This window comes from Choloepus didactylus, chromosome 19 (genome assembly GCF_015220235.1).
Source record: "Choloepus didactylus isolate mChoDid1 chromosome 19, mChoDid1.pri, whole genome shotgun sequence".
In the NCBI taxonomy this organism is placed as follows: Eukaryota; Metazoa; Chordata; class Mammalia; order Pilosa; family Megalonychidae; genus Choloepus; species Choloepus didactylus.
In genome coordinates this window covers 11,931,910-11,955,860 of record NC_051325.1, presented here as the reverse complement: position 1 = coordinate 11,955,860, position 23,951 = coordinate 11,931,910, and the positions used below count along the sequence as shown (strand labels likewise).

At 41.4% G+C, this 23,951-nt stretch overlaps 1 protein-coding gene across 6 annotated transcripts in view; it reads right to left on the bottom strand.

Annotated features, from left to right (window-relative positions):
* LOC119515882 (14-3-3 protein beta/alpha-like) overlaps positions 1-23,951 on the bottom strand; it is a 159,276-nt gene that overhangs the window by 56,343 nt on the left and 78,982 nt on the right. For 3 of the 6 annotated variants that reach the window (XM_037812111.1, XM_037812112.1, XM_037812109.1), the window contains exon 2: positions 12,883-12,947. The exons of 2 other annotated variants lie outside the window; for them this stretch is intronic. In XM_037812111.1, coding sequence (XP_037668039.1) covers positions 12,883-12,947 — 65 coding nt within the window. Of the gene's footprint in view, positions 1-12,882; positions 12,948-22,973; positions 23,151-23,951 lie in introns of those variants that run through there. One more of the 6 variants, XM_037812110.1, reaches the window with a different exon arrangement.

Below are 23,951 nucleotides of genomic sequence, written 5' to 3'. Positions count from 1 at the left end.
TTGGCTTACGTATCTGAAAAATTAGACAACAGTGATGGCTGCCTCATAGATTAACATTAAATGAATATGAAATGCAATGGCCGTGCCATGCTTAGGGCCTCCTAAAACATGATAGATGCCCACAAGTACCATTATTAGAGTGTCCTGGAGCCATGAGAAAAAGGGTATGGGAAAGGTGGATTTCAGTTAGGTATTAAGTGATAGATAAGATTTGTATTAGCAGCAAAAGATTGTACATTTCAGGAAGAGGAGAAAGAGAAGGTTCAATAACATGCCTCCATCTGCTTCTATCCCCTAAAATTCTGTATTGTTTCCTAAGTATATGAAAACATCTTGAGATATTCATTCTTGAGCATATTCGTATCACATTTTTGGTGCAATACTTAAAATCAGAGCCACTGTGCACAGCTTTGGTGTGTACAAAAAGTTTAAAGATTCAAAGAGAGAGAAAAACATTGTTTGCTTAATTCAAATGTAGGAAAGCATGCCTTTCAAATATTTGAGAGTCCTGTCATTTGGCTGAAATTCATTTCTAAACAAGACTTCCTCTGCCATTTCCACCCCTCCTTTCCTACCCTAACTCCCTCTTCTCTAGCACAGCCATCTCCTTTCCCAAGGCAGTAGGAAGCACAAGGCAGAACTGAAGAAACACTGCATTTTTGTATTTCTAGATTATTTATTTTCTGGAAATATATGATCCCTTCAGACTGAAATCCAGGTAAGGATTCCAAGCACTAAGATATGTTCTGAAGAAATCAAAATCATCAATGACTTATAAATGTGTTCATTATAACTCTCTCCAGAATGACATCAGGGCATTTAAATATGAAATTGAAGACTTTACCCACTCACCCTTATACCTTCCATGATGCCAAACATCTGCAAAGACATGGGTTTTTCTTTTTCCTGAACAAAAGGGATATTTTCTTTCATTCACACTAGACCAGTTGTGAATTTGTTGAAGATTCTTTGAGATGCTGGTTAAGAAACAGGAGAGCAGACATTTGATCCCATATAGAAATTCGGGAGAGGCACACTGTACTAGTCTTCTGCTCTTTACCAAATGTTATATCTGGCTTCAGTTTGAATGCAGAAGATGAATGCTTTGTGAAACTCTCACTGCTGTCCAAATTAGATGTGCTAATACCTCAAAATCACTGCTTACCCAGCTGTTTCCACACAAGGTAACTGGAACTCTAGCCAGGTTTTTTTTTTTTTTCCTTTATGCATCTATGCTCTTACTTTTATTTCCATCTCTGTGGATTCTGCTAAGAAACAAAGGAAGTGTCAATATTTTGAGCGGGACAGGAGATACTCTGCCATTTCCACAGGCACCCAAACCCAGCTTGACTGCAGGGTGGAAGCTAACTCTGGGACCACATATTCATAAAGTATCAGACATCAGCAGCATTCTCACCCACAGTTTTTCTCCAGAGTTTCTGTTATTCTTCATTAGGACAAAGATTACCCAGAGGATGTCCATAGAAGGTCTGATCAGGGTGCAAACCATGACTTCTCTGTAGAAAAACCAGCTGCCATCCTTGTAAGGAGACATGTTAAATTTTAAAAGCCTGGGAGACACCCAAGTGGAAATGTTAGGTTGGCAGTTAAAGTAGAATTGAGGAAAGATTAACGTAGCAGGTAATTGAAGCCATGATCCTGGATGGTGTCACTGAGAAAGAGAATGCAGAAGAAGGCCTAGGACTGAGTCCCAGGGATCACCAACATTTCAAGATCAAGAAGGTGGTTTACCCAAGTATTAAATACAACAACTCAAGAGTATCTGAAATGTCAGCTATTGTCCCATGTCTGTGATGGATCTTCACAAAGACTTTAGAGAGTCCTGCCTCAGTTACTGAATGTGTGTGGGTGAGAAGGAGGTGGGGGGCAGTGTGGAAGGAGAACCTGAGCTTGGAATACCCATTGGCACTTGGAGAAGTACTGGAGTCGGTCCTCTTATTGTACCCGAGGTAAAGAATATGCAATTCATGCTTGGTCACCTCCAAAAGGCAAATTGAGAACTTCAAGCCATTTTTATCTCCAAAGAAGCAAACATTTCTCATTATCTTTATGACTTCCCAGGGAAAGGTGTTTGGAGGATCTGGAGGTCAACAGTAGGAGGTTCATATTCTGAAAAACCGAGAAGGTACCTTTCTCCACCTGTGCCATCATGAGACAAAGATCATAAACAAAGGTTCCTTGACCATGGCTGTTTCACATTCTAGAAGTGTACTTGTCTATTAAATGCCAGCTGCCTATGAGTCACAGTGTTTTTTATTCAAGAAACTTCAGACTGGCCAAGAAACTGCTGCTATCCTCCACACAGGATGTTCCAAAGATAACTCTGCCTCCATTTACCCACCATGTGAGCCCTTTCTTTTCTAAGGCTCTGACATCACAATACCACAGTAGCTCAGTCAGAGTTGGCCTCTTACAGTGAAAGTTTATGACTCGCACCATCTACAAGTCTGAAGAATTATGGCAAAGCTGATGTCCACAATCACCTGCCCTTGAGATTCTGTATCGTTATGCTATTACCATTGGAGACTCTCATATTTGGCAAAAACGCTCCATTTACCTCTTTATGGTGATGAAATTGGAAAATGAGCTGTGCGTCATTCCACATTGTCTTCTGTTTTAAATTGATGTGGAAGGGGTAACCAGGGAGGAATTGCTGGATGATCTCAAGTTGTTTAGAATCTCCCAACATGAATCACCTGCTTATAAAAGATGAAGACACCTGACTAGAGCTTAGGAATCTTTTTTTTTTTTTTAATTAGCATTGCCTGTGTATTGCTATGGAATCCATGTTGAATACATAGGATCTTAAATAGTATATAGGATCAGGCCAGAGGAAGAATGTTTGCAGTATGAGACTTCTTTAAATGATGCAGGGGTCCATCTCCAAGTTAGAGTTGAAGATGCTGTTGCAATTATGACTGCCCTGGGCAAAGTCACTGAGCACACATAGTTTACCAGATTTGATCATTTCTGCACCTATCACAGTTGATACAAGCATTGGTTTAAAAAAAAAAAAAACATGCCTTATTTTAGTTCTTTTAATTATGCTCCACAACCCTCAAATAGAAGGTGACCAGAAAAATTACAGGCAGTGACCTAAGCAACCCTGAAGGAGATCCTCAGTGTATATTGTCCTCAAGACGAGCAAGGTAGCTCATTTCTCAGCACGTCACTTTGGATTCGATAACAGGAGGCCATTCCCTGGTCAGTTACTAAAGGGCAGTGTCTCAAGTCTTGCTTCAACCCCCTCTTCATACATGAATAAGGCTGGAAAGGTGTGTTCCAGATGTTTCCTCCACTTGCATCTACTCCTCATTCTTTTTTACGTGGGATCTCAATGCCTTTGCTGGTGAGTACTAAGTCATCTAGGCTCAAGACATGGGCTTTTTGGAGTAAGTGATTCTGAGGAGATGGGCTCCCCAATCCATGAAAAAGTGTGTTCTTCCCAGATTGTTTGGACAATGAGAAAACCATCCACTGCATGTCTTCTACAGTAGGGCTTCAAGTGTAGTCCATGGACTCTCTGCATCAGCATCCTCTAGGGAGGTTGCTAAAAACTACTCAACTTTTGGATACCATGCCAATCCCACTGAATCAGAATTTCTGCTGGTCTCTGGCATACATGGTTTGACAATTTCTCCAGATGAGTCAAATATACAATGTTTTGGAACTAGGGATCTAATTACGGTGTCACAGAGTGAAGGAAGCAGTGATCTGCCACCATTTACCATGTCCAGCTCTAGAAAAACACAAGGGAATCCTTGGAGGGAAGTATTCCACTCAAGTGTGTAAATGTTAGCTTAAGGTATTACTGCCAAATTCTAAGCCCACCACACCCTCAGGCTTACACATCTTAGGAAATGATGACTCTACCCCTTACAGCAATCTTTAACTCATTCACTCACAGCCTGCACCCAAAATTCAGCAGAAAATTCTGCCAGTTTTACCTGAATCCAGTTGCTTTTCACCACCTCTGGGCCACTGTCAATTCTACCTGGACCGTGCAAGCTCCTTCTCCTGTTTTTCATCCTGCTCTGACTGTCCCCTACTCTTTTTCATGCAGCAGCTCCTTTGAAAACTCCAGTCGAGACATGTGACATGGCTGCCCCAAATTTTCAACAGCTTCCAGTCTTGCTAAAGAATAAAATACACTGATCTTACTGCAGCCTCGAAGTTCCCACATATTCTGGGTCACATCATTTCCTCCCATGCCCCCAAGCCCCATGCCTTCCTGCTACCCCTCCAATACAACGAGCCCACTCCCACCTGGGGGTTTTTGCACTTGCTATTTGCCTTAATTCCACAGGCTGCTGTGACAAATACCACACACTGGTTGGCTTAAAAAACAGGAATTTATTGGTTCATGGTTTGGGAGGCTAGAAGTCCAGCCTCAAGGTATTGCCAGCCATGCCTTCACCCAGAGTCTGTAGTACTCTGGTACTGGCTTGCCACAGTACTTGGGGTCCCTTGGCTTGGAGATGCATCTCTGCCTCCGTCACGTGGCAGTCTCTCTGTCCTTCTCTGGCTTTTCCTTCCATGTCAGGCTTCCTTTGCTTATAAGGACTTCAGTCATATTGGATTAATGCCAGCCCTCTTTAAGTGTGGTGCCACCTTCACTGCTAATGTATCCACCTAATGGGTTCACATCTACAGGACCAGGGGATGAGACATGAATATGTCTCTTGGGGGGCATGATATCCCTCTGCCTGGGAATCCTTCTCGTTATTGGGGTCTCTACCCAAATGGCGTTGTGTGGCTTGGCCTGCTCCTCAATCTTTACAGCATTTTGCCTTTCCTTTTCTCTTCTCTTCCTTTACTTTTATTCATAGTATTTTTACTCCCCAATTTGTCTGTTGCATTTATTGTCTTTTTCTGTTTCGATTGTAAACTCCATGAGAACAGGGAGTTTTCTGCTTTAGTCTCTGCTGAATCTTCTCTGCCCCCAAACAGTGCCCAACACATAGTAGGACCTTGACGAGTGTTCGTTGATTGAATAAATGAATGACTGAGTACTTGTATGCTATGCATTGAAATTGCTGGAGGATGTCATGAGTTAGGTACTGGGTTTGGTGTTTTGCCCTGATCATCTCACGTAGTTCTCAAACCAGGCCTGTTGTTCTTATTATTTTCTCAAGAGAGACAAGTAAAGGTGTACCAAACCCTGCCCTTGATGCTTTCCCTTCTCCCTTTCATTTCTTTGATACTCCTGGAGTTGTATGTAATTAGGATGGAAGCTGTATTCACACAGAATACATTTTGAACCTCCAGTTGGAAGGCCTGTCCCCCTTTGCCAGACTTATTTCCACCAACACTTTAGATGCTGTTTTTTGGAGGCTTGCTCTGCTTCTAAACTGCAAGCTCATTTCTGGGACTTACCTTTTCCCGCATCTCTGACGTCCCTCTCTGCATTCCCAAAATTCTGAACATTTATGTTGAGTGGCATAGCCATGGGCATCTCTTCCCTTTGGCTTGTCCCCCCATTACCATAGCTACTTCCCCACCCTTGGAACCTTTCACTGGGGTGATTTCCCCAGGAATATTCCAGGATCCCTTTTTTGCCAGCAGAAGAGGGTCAGTGTCACCCTTCAGGGCCACCAGTCATGAGACATGTATAGAAGTGCCATTTGTGGAGGAAGGAGCTTTCCCAAAAGTTTGCTGCTATGAATGCATTTTAAATGCATTAACTTCAAGTGAATTTGGGATGGCCTGGGATGCATTTTCCCATTTCTGACTCAACTCCAGAGTCTTTCAAGCATACATTTCTCTGCAGCCTTCCCAACATGCTTTGGGATGTTTAAATTGAATGCTTTCTTCAGTTATATAATTTGAAAAAAAAAAATAAGTAAGGGTGTGAAACGACTGCCTAAAGTTCCATCTGCTCTGATTTGACTGGGAGAAGATAAGATCTGTTTCTTTTTCCCCACCGTTCTGAGCGTTCAGCCCATGTTTAACGTCCCCCACATAAAATGTGCTCCGTTCTGCCTATAGGAGCCCAGGACCGTGCCAAATGAGAAACACAAATGTGGCCGCAGGTGCCTGACATCCTGGTCTGTGATCTTTCCCTGCCATCAACATGGTCCATCTACCACTCCCGAGGTCTCTCTGCCGCTCTGAGGATACAGGCTCCTCCATTAGCCCAGCAGTGAGGGACCAAAAGGCTATCAAATTAAAGAGAGAGATAAAGGGCCTTGCTCCTCACACCAATTGCTCAAAGGATAGCCATTGCAGAGAGTCACTCCAAGTTTCCATCAGGAGCTTTGCCTGCTAGGGTCACGTGGCCTGCCTAATGCATCCTCTCAGCCTCTTGAAGGTAGAGTACATTAGGGTGGGGCTGCCCAGTGTAACAGCAGCGAGGCCACTGGACCCAGGAGCAAAGAAAAGCAGATGGGTCCTGGCGGGCTGGCGGTCCATGCCAGTCAGCCTCCATTGTGCCCACTATCCCAGGGGAAAAATGCATGAATCTGCAGGTTTGTGGCTGCAGATGTTTCAGTTGATGGCTAGTGGTGGCGGGAATGTAGTGCTAGGACCATAAGTTCACTCTGTCTTCTGGCTCAGTCTAGCAGAGCAACGTTTGAAATCTGTGAAGGCAGTGATTCTCAAATCCATCTGCTCTTTGAAAGTAAGGACTATATCCGTTCTCCTCATCCCTTCCTATCTAGATGCTACCTGTTCTTCAGCATGTAGTTACTCACCAAGTCTCGTGTGCGTTTGCATGTGTGTGGGCATGTGAGCATGTTTGTGCACATCAAGTGTTTCTGTAAGTGTGTGCATTTGCATGTGTGTGCACAGGGGTGTGTGTGCACTATTGTGTACCAGCCCATGTTGCTGGAATCCATCTCAGTTCCTTTTCGTCTGCACACAGATTGCTCCTGTTTATAAATTCCCTTTACAGAGGTTGTTTTTGTCTTTTCTAGTGCTCTTTCTTTATAGCTCTTATTTTTTAAAAAGTTTTTTTATAGTTTTTTTAGTTTTTATTTATAATAATATTTTACTTAAGTTTTTAAAAATTATAGTAAGACACTTACAGTAAGCATCTCAGGATGCACTATTTCAGGGTGCTTCTGTTCAAGTGTAGGCATAGCTGCAACACTCAGAAGCAAGTATTCTGTGGCTTAGTTTGTGATAATGTCTATTCATAGCTTGAGTGAGGTCTACACCACTTGAAGTTTATAAGCTGCTTTGAAAATACACGAAATGTGACATCTTACTCTTTCCATCATGCCTTTCTCAGGGCTCAGTCTTGGACTCTGGAGAAGATGAGAGGATAAACTCCCTTATTATCCCCTTTCATTAATTCATTCATTCAGCAAATATTCTTTGAGTGTCTAGGCCTTGGAAATCCAGCAGGGAACAAATGTGAGAAAGTCTTGTTCTCATACTCCTGCCTCCAGAACACAAATGAAAACACTGTAGGATAACGTGTTCACAGCCAAAGAAAATGGGAAAAGCAATCTGAGAACATGGATTGCACATGGTCAAGTACTGAAATGTTGGAAACATTTTGGTTGTCTTTTTAAAAATTCTTATATTGATGATTGATCAACCTTTTCATTTCTTATCCAGTAATTCATTCAACACATGTTTATTGCAGGTTTACCATATGCTGAATATACAGCAGTGAGCAAGTCATATATAGTCCCTATTCTTTGAAGCTGTCTGATGCTGTGCAAACAAATTTTAAAATGTTTATACGTCACAAAGCAAAATCTAGGCAATCACAAAAGCAAAAGTTACCTGTCCATTGTTTTAAGTCTAGATTAGATGGTCTGAGTGGTATTGCAGAAGATGGGAAGACTCACAAATAAGTGAGATATATTGTCAGTCATCAGAAAGGCTGACTTCAAAACTTGTACACACAGAAAAATTAGGGGAGAGTAAAGCAGGGAAGAAGATACTATTGGACAAAAGCAATCCTGCTTAATGTTAGAGGGAGATCAGTCCTTTGTTGAAGGATTCAAGAGAAAGGTAGATAACGAAGAGTGAATGCCGATAAAGAATGGATAATGGTCTTAGAAGAGGAAAGAAACCTTATTTAAATAGCGAAAAATTCACTTTGACAAAGAAAGAGATAATCACTGCTGGGATATGGCAGAGAAGGAAGAGATCAACAATGATAGAAAGGATTAAAATGGAAACAAGGGAAGTTGAGAAAGTTGGTAGTAAAAAAGTGTCCCAAGCTTTCCAGAAACAGTGGGCTCATTTGCTGTGAGAAATGGCTTAAAATGGAGACTTGAGATTGGACAATATGATCCATGCTGAACTTATTATTTGAACGATCTCTTATGAAATTGTAGGCATTTCTAAATTTCCTAAGTTTAAATGCAGATGCCTGTGAGAAGGCTTTTCAGTTTGACTAGACTTGGAGACAGCTAATACTATGAGGGGACTTATAAACACACCTAAAGCAAGCTAAGGGAACAAATAACCATCATAGAAACATTTGCATCATGGCCAGTCATCCAAACATGAATTCAGAAGAGCTGGGTGAAACCCCATTACTTTCAAGGAAGCAGAAGCTCAATGTGAGGAAGCAGAAACTCAACGACCATTGGCTTGTTGTTATCCAGACTGGGTGAAATCCCATCTCAGTCCTTTATCTACTGGGTGACCTTGGGAAAAATATTTTAAGTACCTATCATATGGAGTTGTTGAAAGGACTAATGTGGTGGTAAAAGTGAAGCTTTTAGCAAACCACAAGCACTCACTACATTACTTCTTTATCTAATTATGCCTTTCCAGGTTTAAAATGTCTCTGTGGTCAGAGTTTTAATTTAAACTGATTTTCCTTATTGCCTAGTAGCCAGATTGTGGGGGAAGAAGTCAACACTTACTCACCTCTAACTTCTTTGTAGGCTACCATTTTCAACCAGAAAATCCTGAGAGTTTTGTGTGACCAAATTGCTTTATGTGAGCTGGTTATACTAATAAAGTTAATAATAATAATAATAATAATAATAATAATAATAATAATATTCAGGTAAAAGTCCCCCTTGAATTCTATCTACAAGGAGTTTCTCCAGTAGGATTAATATTTTGCCAATACAATACAACCCTTCACATTTTGGTGTCATGTTCATCAGATATTTCCAATGGTCATGGTCACAATTCTGGCTTATGTAGATGCTAATTGACTTGTGCTTTTGCCTTTCTTTCCTGTTCAACGTCAAATCTGGGTGAAGATTGCTAGCTACACAAGCCCCTGTTGGTTTTGATTTTGACACTCTCCATCCAAATCTCCAGTACAGAGATGTTGATTTGAGTCCTATATGGGAAAGACAATGTTTTTTTTTTTTCACCCTGTATCCTTAATGCCCAACATGGTCTGGCTCATAAGAGGTGCTCAGTAAATCTTGGTTAAATGAATGGAAGAAACCTTGAATTAATGAATATTTACCCCTTTCTCTTCATGTTCTTCAAAGCAAGACAAAGGAAATGCGATTTACAGGCTTCCTGTTTTCTGTTTCTGTCTTATGTGTGTCTGTATTGGTGTGGACTAGCTACCGGGGAGGTCCTGAATGGACCCAAATTCACTCTCTAATTTGTTCTTCTCATCTCTAGTTTGGCCTCCAGAGATTCCTGCACAGATTTCCCTGAGCATTACCCAAGTCACATTTAAGGACTGAAAAGAAAGTTTGATGTCTCTTAAAATTGTAGTGTACTTGTTTTACGGTGAAAATTGAAAATATACAGAAGAAGATCTACTTAAAATAAAACCAAATACAAGAAAATGCCTCATTCCTCCCGGTTTGGGAAGTCAAAGCTCTTGTCCATAGAAAGCAAGGAACCAAGGTGTGATTTATTTTGTGCAATCCTTAAAGAAGGCATTCACTTGAGAACACAATTCCAAATGCTCTTCAGGATGGTCTGTTAAATCCATCAGACACTCCTCTGTCCCAAGTATGAGGTTGGCAAACATTGACCTTGGCCAAATCCAGCCTGTTGCCTTGTTTTTGTAAATAAAGTTTTATTGTTTACATGTTATCTATGGCTGCTTTCCTGCTACTGGCAGTGTCAAGTAGTTGTGACAGAGATCTTCTGACCCTCAAAGCTTAAAATATTTACTATCTGAATCTTTGGAAAATAATTTGCTGACTGCATGTGTTCTAGTTTGCTAATGCTGCCAGAATGCAAAGCACCAGAAATGGACTGGCTTTTATAAAGGGGTTTTATTTGGTTACACAGTTACAGTCTAAAGGCCACAAAATGTCCAAGGTAAGGCATCAACAATCGGGTACCTTCACTGGAGGATGGGCAATGGGGTCCGGAAAACCTCTGTTAGCTGGGAAGGCACATGGCTGGTGTCTGCTCCAAGTTCTGGTTTCAAAATGGCTTTCTCCCAAGACGTTCCTCTCTAGGCTGCAGCTCCTCTTCAAAATGTCACTCTCAGTTGCTCTTGGGGCATTTGTCCTCTCTTAGCTTCTCCAGAGCAAAAGTCTGCTTTCAATGGCCATCTTCAAACTGTCTCTCATCTGCAGCTCCTCTCTCAGCTCCTGGGCATTCTTCAGAGTGTCCCTCTTGGCTGTAGCAAGCATGCTTCTTTGTCTGAGCGTATATAGTGCTCCAGTAAACTAATCAAGGCCCATGCTGAATGGGTGGGGCCACAGCTCCATGGAAGTTATCCAGTGAAAGATCTCACCCACAGTTGAATGATCACATCTCCATGGAAACATCCCATCAAACGTCTCCAACACAATCAACACCAATATGTTTCCTGCCCACACAAGACTTCATGAAAGATAATGGCATTCTGGGGGACATAACACATCCAAACAAGCACAGCATGCTAAATGTCTGGAAAGACTTATCCATTAGCTAGAATGAGCAACAACCCTCTCTATATAGTTAAAACAACCGCAATGCTGGAAGGAGGTGCATAACATGCTTCAAAAACACTGGGGTTAATATCAGACTGGTTGCAGATAGTATTACTAAAAGGGTTGGATGTCTTATTTGTTTATTTATACCTTGCTTCATTCTACAAAGGACTTATGGTGGTATATAAAAACATATATGGCATAATTAAAAATTAAGCTATTAATTAAATTCTAGCTAGAGAAGTTATAAATTAAAATAGATAGAAAGAAAATAGAACATATTCCCCATTTAGGATCTTACCCTTTAATTCTACACTGTTTTATATTAATGCTGTACCCACTAATTTTTCTATTTGTTGCTATAACAAATCTGCTTGGTTCTTTTAAAACTTTTTAAAATTATCAAATATTTTAACGAGCTTTTTCATGGATAGTACAAGCGACCATGTACCTGCAATCCACTCCACAATTTTTGAGCTAATATTTTTTTAAATGGTGCCATATTTGCCTAAGACATTTCCAAACAAAAGAAATACAATGTTGGCTTATGCAGTAACTCTCCCGTATCCCATTGCCTTCCTCTGTCACCAGAGTTAACCTCTTGCCTAGGGGTGATTCACAGTCCTCTGGTCCATATCTTAAAATTCATTATATGTATGTATGTATTTTTAAATAATGTATGGTGGTGTTTGAGTTTTATATTTACATGAATGGATTATTATTTTGTACATAATATCTTGCAACTTGCTTTATTTCTCAACATTAGATTTTAGGAAATCCTCTATGATAAAGTAAGTGAATCTAGTTTATTCCCCTTAACAACTGTGTGGAGTTAAATTACACCCCCAATGTGTTCCACCATCCATTCCCAATGAATGGAAATTTAGATTGTTTAAATTTTAGGGTATTAAAAAAAAGTGATTCAGTGGGCACTTTTACCTGTCTCCTTGCACAATGTGGGAGTCTATACCTGGAAGAAGGGGTAGGTCTTAGGATATACACATTTTCAGCTTTACTAAGCAATACCAAATTGCCTTCTGAAGTGCTTATACCATTTTAGAATTCCACCATCAACAGAGAAATGTCCCATTTCTTTGTATCCTAAAGAGCAAATTCCCAAAAGGAGTCAGGGGATTAGACAGGAAACAAACAAATGAAGAATCAGGGGAGATGTACCAGTGAGAACTCTGGGGAGTTCTGACTTTACTCTGTAAGCAATGGAAAGTCTTCAACATCATTAATATGCATTCTTGATAACAGAAGAATAGTCACTTGAATTCCTTCTTGAACCTTAAACAAGCTCCTTAAACAAGAGCCCTGAAAACTGACCATAGCATCAAATATTTATTAATTCAGATTTGGGAATGCTAGGAATTGGGTGTTTATGCATTCTCTCCTACCCTTAGCTTCTTGGGAGGTAATCTGCTGAATATTCTTTTCCCTCTAACATCTGTCAGTCAGAGACCTCATAAGAAATGTTACATGTCCAAGAGCATGAATGAAAGGACCATGTCCCGTACCTTTTGGACCCATGGAGAAACCACCAAAGTGAACTAAAATTTTGTTTTAAAATGATGAATGATTGTTCCACCATGTCCTGATGCTGATGGATTTTGCTAATTCTGTATAATTTTGAGAATATTTTCTAGGTGTCTCTCTTCATTCTTTTTCCTCCCAAAGGTTCCTCACTGTTTTGTGGAAAAGCAGATCTAATTTTCTTCTGAATGGGCATCTGCTACCTTATCTTCTGACAGCTACCTAGAAGGATGGCTATTTAAGCAGGAATGAAGTGGTCACTTCTGGAGGTCAGGGTTGGTTCACCATCCTTGGATATTTGTATACTGGAGTGCACAGATAGATGTATCTTGGAGACACTTCTCTGTTCTCTTACAAGGAATGTTCAGCACCCTTTCCTCAATGGGCAAACTCACTTACCTGTTTCTTCCGGCCTCCCTAGGTCATGGTCACAGGTAGTGCCAGAGGCCAAACAGTCTGGACCCTCAGGATCACAATAAATGGTAAGCTATTGTTACAAACAGCATAGTACCTCTGGGGAAGGCTCCTTTCTCTTTGTAGTTCCAACGTGCACACAGAGCAGTCTGGATTCTTTCACTGCAATGGAAAGTTAAAAAAGAATCCTAAATCTCAGGAAACCAGGTGTGGGGACTCTGCAAGCTGTTCCTGCTCCTTAGTGTGCTTGCTTTTTCTCCTGATTAACTGTCAACATGAAGCTGGAACTATGGCTTCCCTGGAACTGTGGGGCTTTCTTTCCTATAGTCTTGGAACCAGAGAGGAAATAGGGCCCTTCACATTGATTCCAGTTACAACAATCCTTATGGAGAACATTGATTGATTTAACCTGGGTCAGTTGTCCACCAAAGAATCATGACTGATCATGTGTGCTAGTTTGAAACCATTATGTACCCCAGGAAAGACTGTGTTCTTTAATGCAATCTTGTGGGGGCAGATTTATTATGGGTGGGATCTTTAGATTAGGTTGTTTCCATGGAGATATGACCCACCCAACTGTGGATGAGACCTTTTGATTAGATTATTTCCATGGAGATGTGTCTCCACTCGTTCAAGGTGCATCTTGATTAGTTTACTGGAGTCCTTAAGAAAGCTCAGGGGCTGACACAGACCCAGATGCTTGGAGATGCAGACAGAAAGACATTTGGAGATGCTACACTAAGAGATGAAGCCCAGAGTTTGCCCCAGAGAAGCTAAGATAGGACCCCTAGACGCTTAGAGAGAGATACCCTAGGAGAACAAGCAAGGATGTTCATGAGTTGAGAGAGAAAAGCTAAGAAACATACAAGCCTAGAGACATTTTAGAGAAAGCCATTTTGAAACCAGAACCCAGGAGCAAAGTACCAGTAGACGCCAGCCACATGCCTTCCCAGCTGACAGAGGTGTTCTGGATGCCATCATTCTTTCCTCAGTGAAGGTATCCTCTTGTTGATGTCTTAGTTTGGGCACTTTTATGGCCTTAGAACTGTAAATTTGTAACCTAATAAATCCCCTTTATAAAAGCCAATCCATTTCTGGTATTTTGCATAATGGCAGCTCTAGCAAACCTGAACACCATCCTAACCAGAACAAAGAGTTGAACTGGAGGAAGTGTGCTGTTGTGGACATATGAAATCTGTCCATTTCTCATGCTGCCATGAGGGCCTTCTGCCAGAATGTGCCAGAACTTTCCAGTCTCAGATGGCTTTCCCTTGCCCAACACTGTGTAAAAGGTTTTCTTCCAGTATAGGAACCTTTTTGGTCTTCCAGTTCCAGTGATCACTTGTATAGTCATTTCCAAAAGCTAAACCATCTGTGGACTTTCTTTTGGTCTAAGAGTATCCTTAAGACAAATATTTGATCCAGATGTCACCCAAAGCATGAAAGTCCTGGGTCTTTACTGAGGTCACAGTGCCCAGTCCTCTTGTGGTCAGTGAAACTCATTTTCCAGTGCTTCTTTGCCTTGTCATAATTTTGGCTGCCATGTGCTTGGGGGCCATGCTGTGTGACTCACATCCAAACAAGATAGAGAAAAACACTAAGGAACACTCCTAGAAAGGCCAGCCCAAGAATGGGACATGCTTTGTGACACATCTAATTCTATAACTAAACTCATAACTCCCTTCCAGTCTGCATTTAGTGGCTACTGCCTTCCTAGGACAGGTTTGAAGCTAACATGTATTTCATAGAACCCTGAGTAGCTTGACGGAGAAGAGAGATTTCATCTCAGCAAAGTCATTTTACAGATGGGGAAACTGAGGCAAAGAGATGTCATGGACATCAACTGAGCCTGCAGCCATAAGCAGTAGACTCCAGATCTCCTGAGGAAACTCAGAATAAGCCACATTGAATGCCCACCATGTGTATTTCCAAGTCATTCTTGTGGTACAGGGAATATAAAGGAACTGAAAATACAGTCCCCATCTTCTGTATTTTCAGCCCAGTTTCTCAACCACACATGCCAAAATACTGAAAACACAGGCTCATGTTTGGCATTTTTTCTCTATAAAAAGACCTTACAATCAGCCAAATGAATTTCAATGGCATGATATTTCCCCAAACCTCCCACCTATACCTACAGGTAGGTCCTCTTCCCCCACTAAATTATAAGTTCTTTACAACACAGAGATGCCATGTGCTGTTTCTCACACAGTGGCTAGTGCCTCGCACACCACTTTACATGGGGCAACATTGGATCAATGTTACTGATGGCTCAGCATATGACCACCAGGGCCTCTTGACTACCAATGTACCAATGGTCTTGGAGCTGGCAGCCTTGGTCTCTGAAGGGTTAACAGGTGAAGGGAGTGGGATTCTAGGGCCTGGAGTTGATTTCCAAGAGCCATTCCTTGCAGGGCCAATGCCAGCACAACATCTGGCATGCACCTGAATAAATCCAAGAAGTTTCCTTTTCAATGTTGTATAAATTTTGCACCTTGAATCATGGCTATTAAAACCAGGGTGGTGAGCTCTCCAGTGAGCATGGCAACATTTCCTCCTTGAGGGATGGCCACTCCGAGGACAGCAGCTCAAAGCAATCTCCCTGACCTGCACCCCAAAGCCACTGGAGGAAGCTGTCATTTAGGCCTCTTTTGCTGATCATTCCATTTAGCTCCAGTTTATTTAAGCCAAGCTTTCCATTTGGGAATGAGCCCTTTCTTCTTCTCTCCTGCCCCAGATCCCTTCTTCTCCTCTTCCAGGCTCAGTTTCCCCCAAAAGGCCCAATCTTGTCATTCAACGTGGCTTAAATTAAAAGTAGACCCTTGAGGGGCTGCTGCTGCTGCCTGTTCTCCCTTTTCTCTTTTTCTCCTACTCATGCTACTGCACAGAACTCTTTAAAAAGCTCCTGGCAGATTTGACTGTCCACAGTCCTGGCCTCCAGTTACTTCTCCAGAAAGAGAGTGATAGCTGGAAGTGCAGTACATTGGAAGGGAACAGGTTCCAGGAGATCATTTGGTTCCCAAAGCATTTCTCAGAATTCAATCAAATCATTTGTTTTCTAACATCATAGGAGTATGTATGTGTGTATATATATATATGTATACATGTGTGTGTGTGCATATATATGCATGTATGTGTGTGTGCATATATGTGTGTGTGTGTGTGTGTGCATATATATATATATATCCCTGGAGTCTTTGGGGATGTGATGGTTAATTTTATGTGCCAACTGGCTAGGTTACAGTATCTAATTGTTTTGTCAAACACTGGCCTAGATATTGCTGTGGAGGTACTTTGTAGATGCGATTGCCATCTCCAATCCATTGACCTTAACTAAAGGAGATGACCCTCCATAATGAAGGTAGGCTGCAGCCAATCAGTTGAAGGTCTTGAGACACAACTAACATTTCCCAGAGAAGAATAAAAGCTGTCCCCAAACTGCAGCCTCAGTTCTTACTGTAATTTCCAGCCTGCCAGCCTTCCCTACAAGCATTGGATTTGCCAGCCCCCCACAATCCCATGAGCCAATTCCATAACATAAATAGCTTAATACATACATACACACATACATGCATACATACCTATATACATACATATGCATATACATACATATGAATATGCATACATATGTAATGCACATAGGCATGCATATACGTACGCATACACGTATACGTATATACACACACTTGTATCCTGTTGTTTCTGTTTCTCTAGAGAACTCTGACTCATACAGGGGACTTAGTCCAATGTAGCCTGTCATCAGCAAAACATTTCTTTAATGTTTATTTTTTTAATTTCTATGAATTCCATTCCATTCTATATTTTTAAACATTTACATTTCCAATTAAAACCCTTATATTCATTTCTCTACATGTTTTCTCATGAAGTTGACACTCTGGGATAATTTCCCATGGTCATACTGGTATTTCACGCATCTCTCAGCGTGTGTCAACCCCCCTGGGCTGAGAGCTGCAGTACTTCTTTCCACGTAAGACCTCTCTCTACTGCTGAAAGGAAACATTTAGGGGTCTCCTGCCCTTAGCCTTGGGATCCTTGTTGATGGAGGGAGTATTCATGATATATTGGGCTATTTCCCTGCTCATCATTTCACTTTCTGTATGAACTTGACCCCATAAACATAGAACCACTGCCCAAGCTAAAGAGACTACAATATCACCATGGTGAAGGGAGGGCAGTACAGGCACTCAAGGAACACGATGTGGGATACATCTTCTCAGAAGCACTGGCTCATAGTCTGGAGAGCCCCAGAGCCTCCTTTCCAGGCTCAGGAACTGTTTCTGACAATCCCAAGTCCTGCCTCTGCTCTGTCCCACACCAGCCCTGAACCCACTACACAGAATGTCCTGACACCAAGTCAGTGGCAATTAACATGGATTCAACTGAAGATCCTTCAGAAGTGAGGGCACTGAAGTAGATGGATGTCTCCATGGCACAGACTTTCCCACATCTCCCTCCTTTGACCATGCAGAAACGAGCCCACTTTCTTTAACCTTCTCCTCCCCCAGTGAAGCATCAAGTACTTCCACATTCTGTCGCCCCTGCTCTTGGTTCACCCCAGTGTCCCATCTCCCTTCGCCCAGGCTTGGCCTCTTGGTAAGCCCGGCCTTACATCCTTAAATGCCCCTCCCTTTGCTCCATTAAACAATCCCTGCAATTATAGGTATCCAGCATCCTCAGAAAGAATTGGGGGATTAAAAATGCAAATATTTCTTTTTCCTCTTATATTCCCTACAACCAAGAGTGAAGCCAAGAGAAGAAAATGCCAAATCCATTTTCACTTGTGGTGAAACATCCAATATGGCATCTTTGCTTTGATGCTTAGTATCAGTTAAAATGAAAACATTAACAGATGGAGATAATAGTTTAATAATTTAAATATTTTATAAGTATTATACATATTTAAATATAAATATATATAATTTCATAAAGTAGGAAATAATTTGAAGAGGGGAATCTTCTCTACCTATATGCCTGGCATTTTCTCATCGTCATAACCTCTGGGTGACCATTCTTTCTTTGCCACTGAGAAGTTGTCTTGGAACACCCTTCCAGGTGGGATTTACCCTCACTTCACTGCTTGCTGTCTGCATGGTGGTGCATCAGAGAGAGATGTTGTCTTAGATTGGGCTCTCCCAAAAAAAACCAATAATAAGGCAAGGAGTCTAGTGCAAATCATTTATCTGAGAGGTGATTCCAAGCAAGTTTACTGAAGACTTTCATAAATATTACCCCATTTTCTCTCTACGACACCAGGATTGTTCTTATTATTACTGTCCCCTTTTTACATATGAGGCATCTGAATTGCAGGATGGTGATGTGAACTTAAGCTAACAAAGGGGAAATCTAAGACTTCAAAATTCTATCCTTTGAATTGTCCCTGATGCCACTCGAGGTTGAATATGGAGTAGCTCAGCACTGCCCAGAGGAAAATTCCATGTTTGGGAAGGGTAGGGGGGATGCAGATAGATAGCATTTGACAGCCTGGAGTTTGGGGCAAATGGAGCACAGAGTGGGAACAAAAGGATAGAGGAAACTAGTAAGTGGGACCTCTGATCTCCAAGTCCCTAAAACTCTAAGTTCCGTGCACTATTTTCAATATCGCCTTTGAAAGCCCTGCCTAGAAAGTGGAAATCCAGAATTTTAACCTTACAATTAAAGGTCTAACAGTTCCCAGGCAGTCATTGATCTGCTTTCTCTCCCTATTGTTTTGACTTTTCCAGGATTTCATATAAGTGCAATTGAATGGCAGCTGATCTTTTGTGTCTGGATTGTTTTTGTTCAACATGTTTTTAATATTCATCTGTCTTGTTGTGCACATCAGTAGCTTCTTTCTTTTCATTTTTCTTTTGCTGAGTCATAGTTCATTGCATGTATGTACCACAATTTGTTTATCCATTAACCTATTGATGGACATGGGGGTTGTTTCCAGATTTTGGAGATTATTAACACTGCTAAGAACACTTGTGCAAAAGTCTTTGTGTAGACATATATTTTCACTTCTCTTCAATGCATTCCTTGGAATGGAATTGCAGTGTCATAACATAGATATGTGTTGAACTTTATAAGAAATGATCAGTTTTCCAGTATATTGCCCTTGGTCTTAGCCAAAAGGCCAAGAACCACTAGTTTTCCAATGTAATTAGTAAGGAACAGAGTATAACATATGCAGTGTTTGAGCCCCACCCAAAATTCAGCAGAATTCAGAAACTGAGCAAAGACATAGTCAGTCTAGAAACCCAATCAAGAGCCTGCCTTAGGCAATTTGGTACCCTGATAGGTAGAATACATTTTTCACTTCAGATTTTGATGAACTGCTTGCAGACACAGAAATACCCCGAATGAAATGCAGTTCTTCCCAAGTCTTCGTGTGAGCTCCATCACTTTATAAGGGACCTGTCAGGGTTTTGAATTGTGTAACAGAAGTTTGGCGCAGTCTTTAGAGGAGAAGAGTGTAACATAAAGATAAGGATGATTGTTTAGAATGCCAAGGAGTCTCACATGTGCATACAGGTTCAAATGTCTGGACCTGACATCTAATATTCACTTCTCTTGAACCTTCAGTCCTCAAAACTCAAAACCTGACACTCTGACCTTGAGAACATCTCCCAAAGTCCATGGGCTTGTTTCTACAAGCTTTCCCCATTTTTTACTGAAAATATGTAGAAATAGAAGAAATAAAGAATTGCATTTATCACAACAGTTTAATAGTATAACATAAGACCTACTTAGTCCCATCTCTGTGCTGGAGAGAAAAAGCAGAACATCCCTTAGCTAGTTGGCTTCAGTGAAAGCTTTTCACTCGGCTCTAGGACATGGGACTGAAAGCAAAGGGGCCAGGTGCCACCCTGTCATCTCCCCATGATAATGGATATTCTTATGATGTTTTTATAAACTTGACCTTCAGTTCACCATTTAGAAGTCTCCCTGATTCATTGTCTGGGTATCAAAGTTGTATGTATGTAAAGACAATTTCCCTCACTCTCCTTGGGGGACCCATGCACAACTTTGGCAAACTTCTAAGAGCAGAAATCCAAAGTAAAGAGGCTGACCCCAAATAAATGCATGTAAACCTCCTTTCCTTATTCCCTTCTGTTAAAAAGCACTGACAGTCACAGGGATTTGGGACTGTCACTTGAGTGGCACAAACCAAGGAGAAAGCTCTTTCTGTAAGTTTTTTTTTTTTTTTTTCCTGGTCTGCACCAAGCTGCAACTGGGATTACTTCTAACAACTCCTCAGTCCATGTCAGAAAATAGTCATTAACTGATACATCAAATAAACTGGCTGATCTAATCAAAATGGCAATAACCGTATCTACATTGAATGGCTATATAGGCTTTGTTTAGGAAATAGTACCTAATTAAAGATTAGGCAACCTGTTCTATTTTCTACCCACTTCCTACTCCCTGTCAGTGTCTCAAAGTCCATCTCAAAATTTCTCTTTGAAGCATTAAGCCTTGATATTCAGCAAAATGCAAATTCTCCTGAAAGAGGACCACACTTGAATCTATCAGTACTTATTTTTGCCTCAGGGAAAAAAAGGCTTTGAGAACAGGCTCTAGGACTGAAGATAATAAAAAGATAGCTGTGGAGTCTCAGGGAATGACCCAGGTCTGCTGTTATTCTGTTTTTCTTCCAATCATGATCATTTTAAATTTCCAAAAGAATATATGAAAAGATTCTTGTTGCAAACAAATAAAATGAAATAGGGCAATACAGAGGTTCATGGAGCCTCTATAATCAGAGTTGGGTGTCCACCCTCCCAGACTTTTCTCCTACTATGCTTGTGTGTGCTTGTGCATGTGCACACACATGTATTTGGGTAGTGGGATAAGTAAATATATAAAAACATATGTGGGCTCCTATATGAACGTGATTCTGTAATCACTGTTCGCTTCTCATTACATTTGGGAAACATTACCATGTGGACAGCTGTTTGCGGGGTCTGCCTTCCGGATGATCAGACTTTTGACTCCTTGGGGTAGGCATATGTGACCCAAAGCACTTTCCACTTTCTGCTGTTCTGGTTTCCACTCTAGACATCTTCTTCCTAAATCCTATTTTTGTTGGTGGTATGTTGAGGTTTTACCCTAGGGACAAGCACCAGAGTCAGTCCCTTGGAGAGATGGACACAAGCACAGCTGTCCTGCCCTTCAGCGATTCACTGCCCACTGTCCATTTTGCTCGGCCCTGCTGCCCCTGACCTTGGGGTCACTCTGGGGCTCTGCAGGAAAACTCACTTTGTTTGGAAGGGCACGTTTGGCCCTGTAGGTCACTTGGTTCTGTTGGATTTCTCTCTTTATGTTTCCATCCACTTTTCATCTCTTAAACTGTCAGTTCTGGTTTGTTTGAAGTTCCCGTCCTTGCTTTCCATAGCCACAGTGGAATTTAAGAGACCATTCACTGTGAATCGGGGGATGGAATTCACTTCATGGAGGGAAAGAAAGGTGTCAAGGTCAGTTGGCAAAAAAATAAAAGAAGCTACATTATTAAATTTAGATAAGTGTGTACAGGTCAAACAGACATTTGGAATGACAATCACTATTTGGGGAAGAAGACAGTAGACTCATGAACTGTTTTGCTTTCTTACAACCCTTAGCGTTAAGAGATCTTGAACATGGTGTTTCACTGTGTAGAATTAAGGCTTTGTCAAAGATAATACTTATGACTCCACCCTTGGTTGCTTTCCTACTCTGTCTCATGTTATAATTAGAAAAACACCTGTAGAGAAAGGGAAGGGTCAGTGGGGGCAGCATAGTCATTGTTGTTCCCTTGGAGGAAAGTCTGGAGATTTGCCCACAAAAAGACATCATAGCAAAGATGAGATAATTAAGAAAAATCATCTGGGTATTGTATAAAAAGGGAACTAGGCTTGCAGGCTGGAGAGCTTCTGGATACAGCATATGTCTCAATGTCTCCCCTTTGGATGATGGCTCTCAATGCCAATGAAGCAGGTAATTGAATATCCATATTCTCTTATGTGATCCAACCCACCTTTGTCGAGAGCCTGCCTAAGAATAAAATCAACACAAAGAAAGTCAGGGCCAAGCAATGGAGGGAAAGTTCTGATGGCCTCATTTGAGCCCTGCATCTTGCTGACAACCAATGGTGGCCATCTCACTTACATATGTCCCAGTGTCCTCTTTGCTGAAGCCAACTTGGTTGAGATTCCTTTTATATGCTGTTGAGAGATCCTATCTAATATATTCTCAATCTGTGTGAACGTTCTTGAAAGAGAATTACCACTCTCAGCAAGTCAAGAGATTTCAGAAGATTGAGGTGAGAAAAGCATGAAATTTGAAGTGAAATCCATAGCTATTTAAGAGCATGAAATCTCAATTTTCTGCAAAGGGGAATGACTTTATCTGAGGGTCAGTTGATAATAAAATATGATGATATATATATGTCTATGCCTGAATGTGTGAAAATAATTCAGATAATTCGTGACCCCATGTGGTCCACTCTGTACATGAGGTGAACTCAAAGAACCACAACCCAATCACCAAAGAGTGACCAAAAAAGGAATTCCAATCATTGTTTGTATCTACTACTCTACTATTTAAATGACTCAAATTCATTACCCATAATCATCCTTCCCCAAATTCCCAGCATCCCCTCAATGTGTTCTGAAGCCTTTATACCAACCCTGAACACCAACCTTTGATCTGTAACTTTTCTCCTCTTTCACTCCTCTTCCTTCTCTGCTTTCTACTACAGAAATATACTTAAGAGACAGTTAAGTTTTATTTAGTAAATGTACAGTCTCAAAATTTCAGCTTTTATGGGCTATCTTATTAAGAACAGAAAAGCATGATGTCCTCTTCTTACATAAATGTCAGAGGCTGCCGTTATTATTGCTAATAGAGTGCAAGGAGAACAGTGGGATTAATAAAAGTTCATCCTGAATAGCTCCCTTCCACAGGGAAGCAGAGAAAGCAGCCATGAGGGACTAGTGCTGCTTTGGGGGAATGCTAGATGCCCCCAGAAGGAGCAAGGAAGAAATCAATCTTGGTGCTGGACACTGGACTATAAAAGAGATATGGATGTCTTGCTAACTTTGTCCCTGATCATTCTTCAATATGGATTTAAGCTCTATTGTCTCTAGAGAATTACTGGTGTGTACCCTTAGGAGCTGTGCTTTCTTTAAGGCTGGTCAAAGAAGAGCCCAACAGTCCTGCAGTTGTCTTTAGTGGGAACAGAGAAAGAAAGAAAAACTCAAAAGGAGGAACTGTGTCCAACTTCCCTCATATGAATAGAGCTCTCCACTCCCATGATGGTGAGACTGGATGGTGATGACAGGGCTTCTCGTGTAGGCTCTGGGCACCCCAAGACTGCATGACTTAGACCTTAGGGAGAATGAAGAGGGAGATCACTTTTTGGGACGTTAATAGTGAGGAATACAGAGACCTCCCACAAATCTGAAGGTGAAAGAGCCAAGTGTCTACAGAAGATCCCTGGAGTAGATGCTGTTGGTCCCTGGCCCAGATCCCCAGGACTTTGATGGCTGCCTTGGGAGCTCTCAATGAGCAACCTCTCCAGAGGCCTGCCCATAGGCCAGCTCCCCAGAGGGCCTCTGAGTTATGCCTCACCACCCTGGAGCAACCTGGAGCCAACAGACTTGTGCAATGGACAGATGCCCAGCTCTCTTGCCTTAAGGCAGAACAGACTTCCATAGAGCTTGTGCTCCGAAGCTCTCCATGCTACCAGACTCAGACTGGATTCACCTGAAACTATATCCTCGCTTAGTTACCTCTTCTCCATCCTCCTCTTCTCACTCTCTTCCAGGTGGTTCCTGAGGGCACCCCTTCAATTGTGAAGGATTGAATTATGTACCCCAGGAAAAAATCAAGTTCTTAGTCTTAATCCTTTTCTGTGGGTGTAAACACACTGAAAATAGGACCTTTCGAAGATGTTGTTTTTAGTTAAGGTGTGGCCCAAATGGATGAGGTTGGACCCTAATCCTATCACTGGAGGCTTTATGAAGAGAAAGCCACTACTGCAGCAGAAAAAAGGCCAGAAGTCAATAGAAGATGGAAGAGAAAGGAGAGGACATGGCCATGTGACAGAAAAGCCAAGGAATCCCATGGATTACCGGCCAGGGAGGAAGCAAGCCTTTCAGACTCTGAAACCATTGTATAGTATTTTTT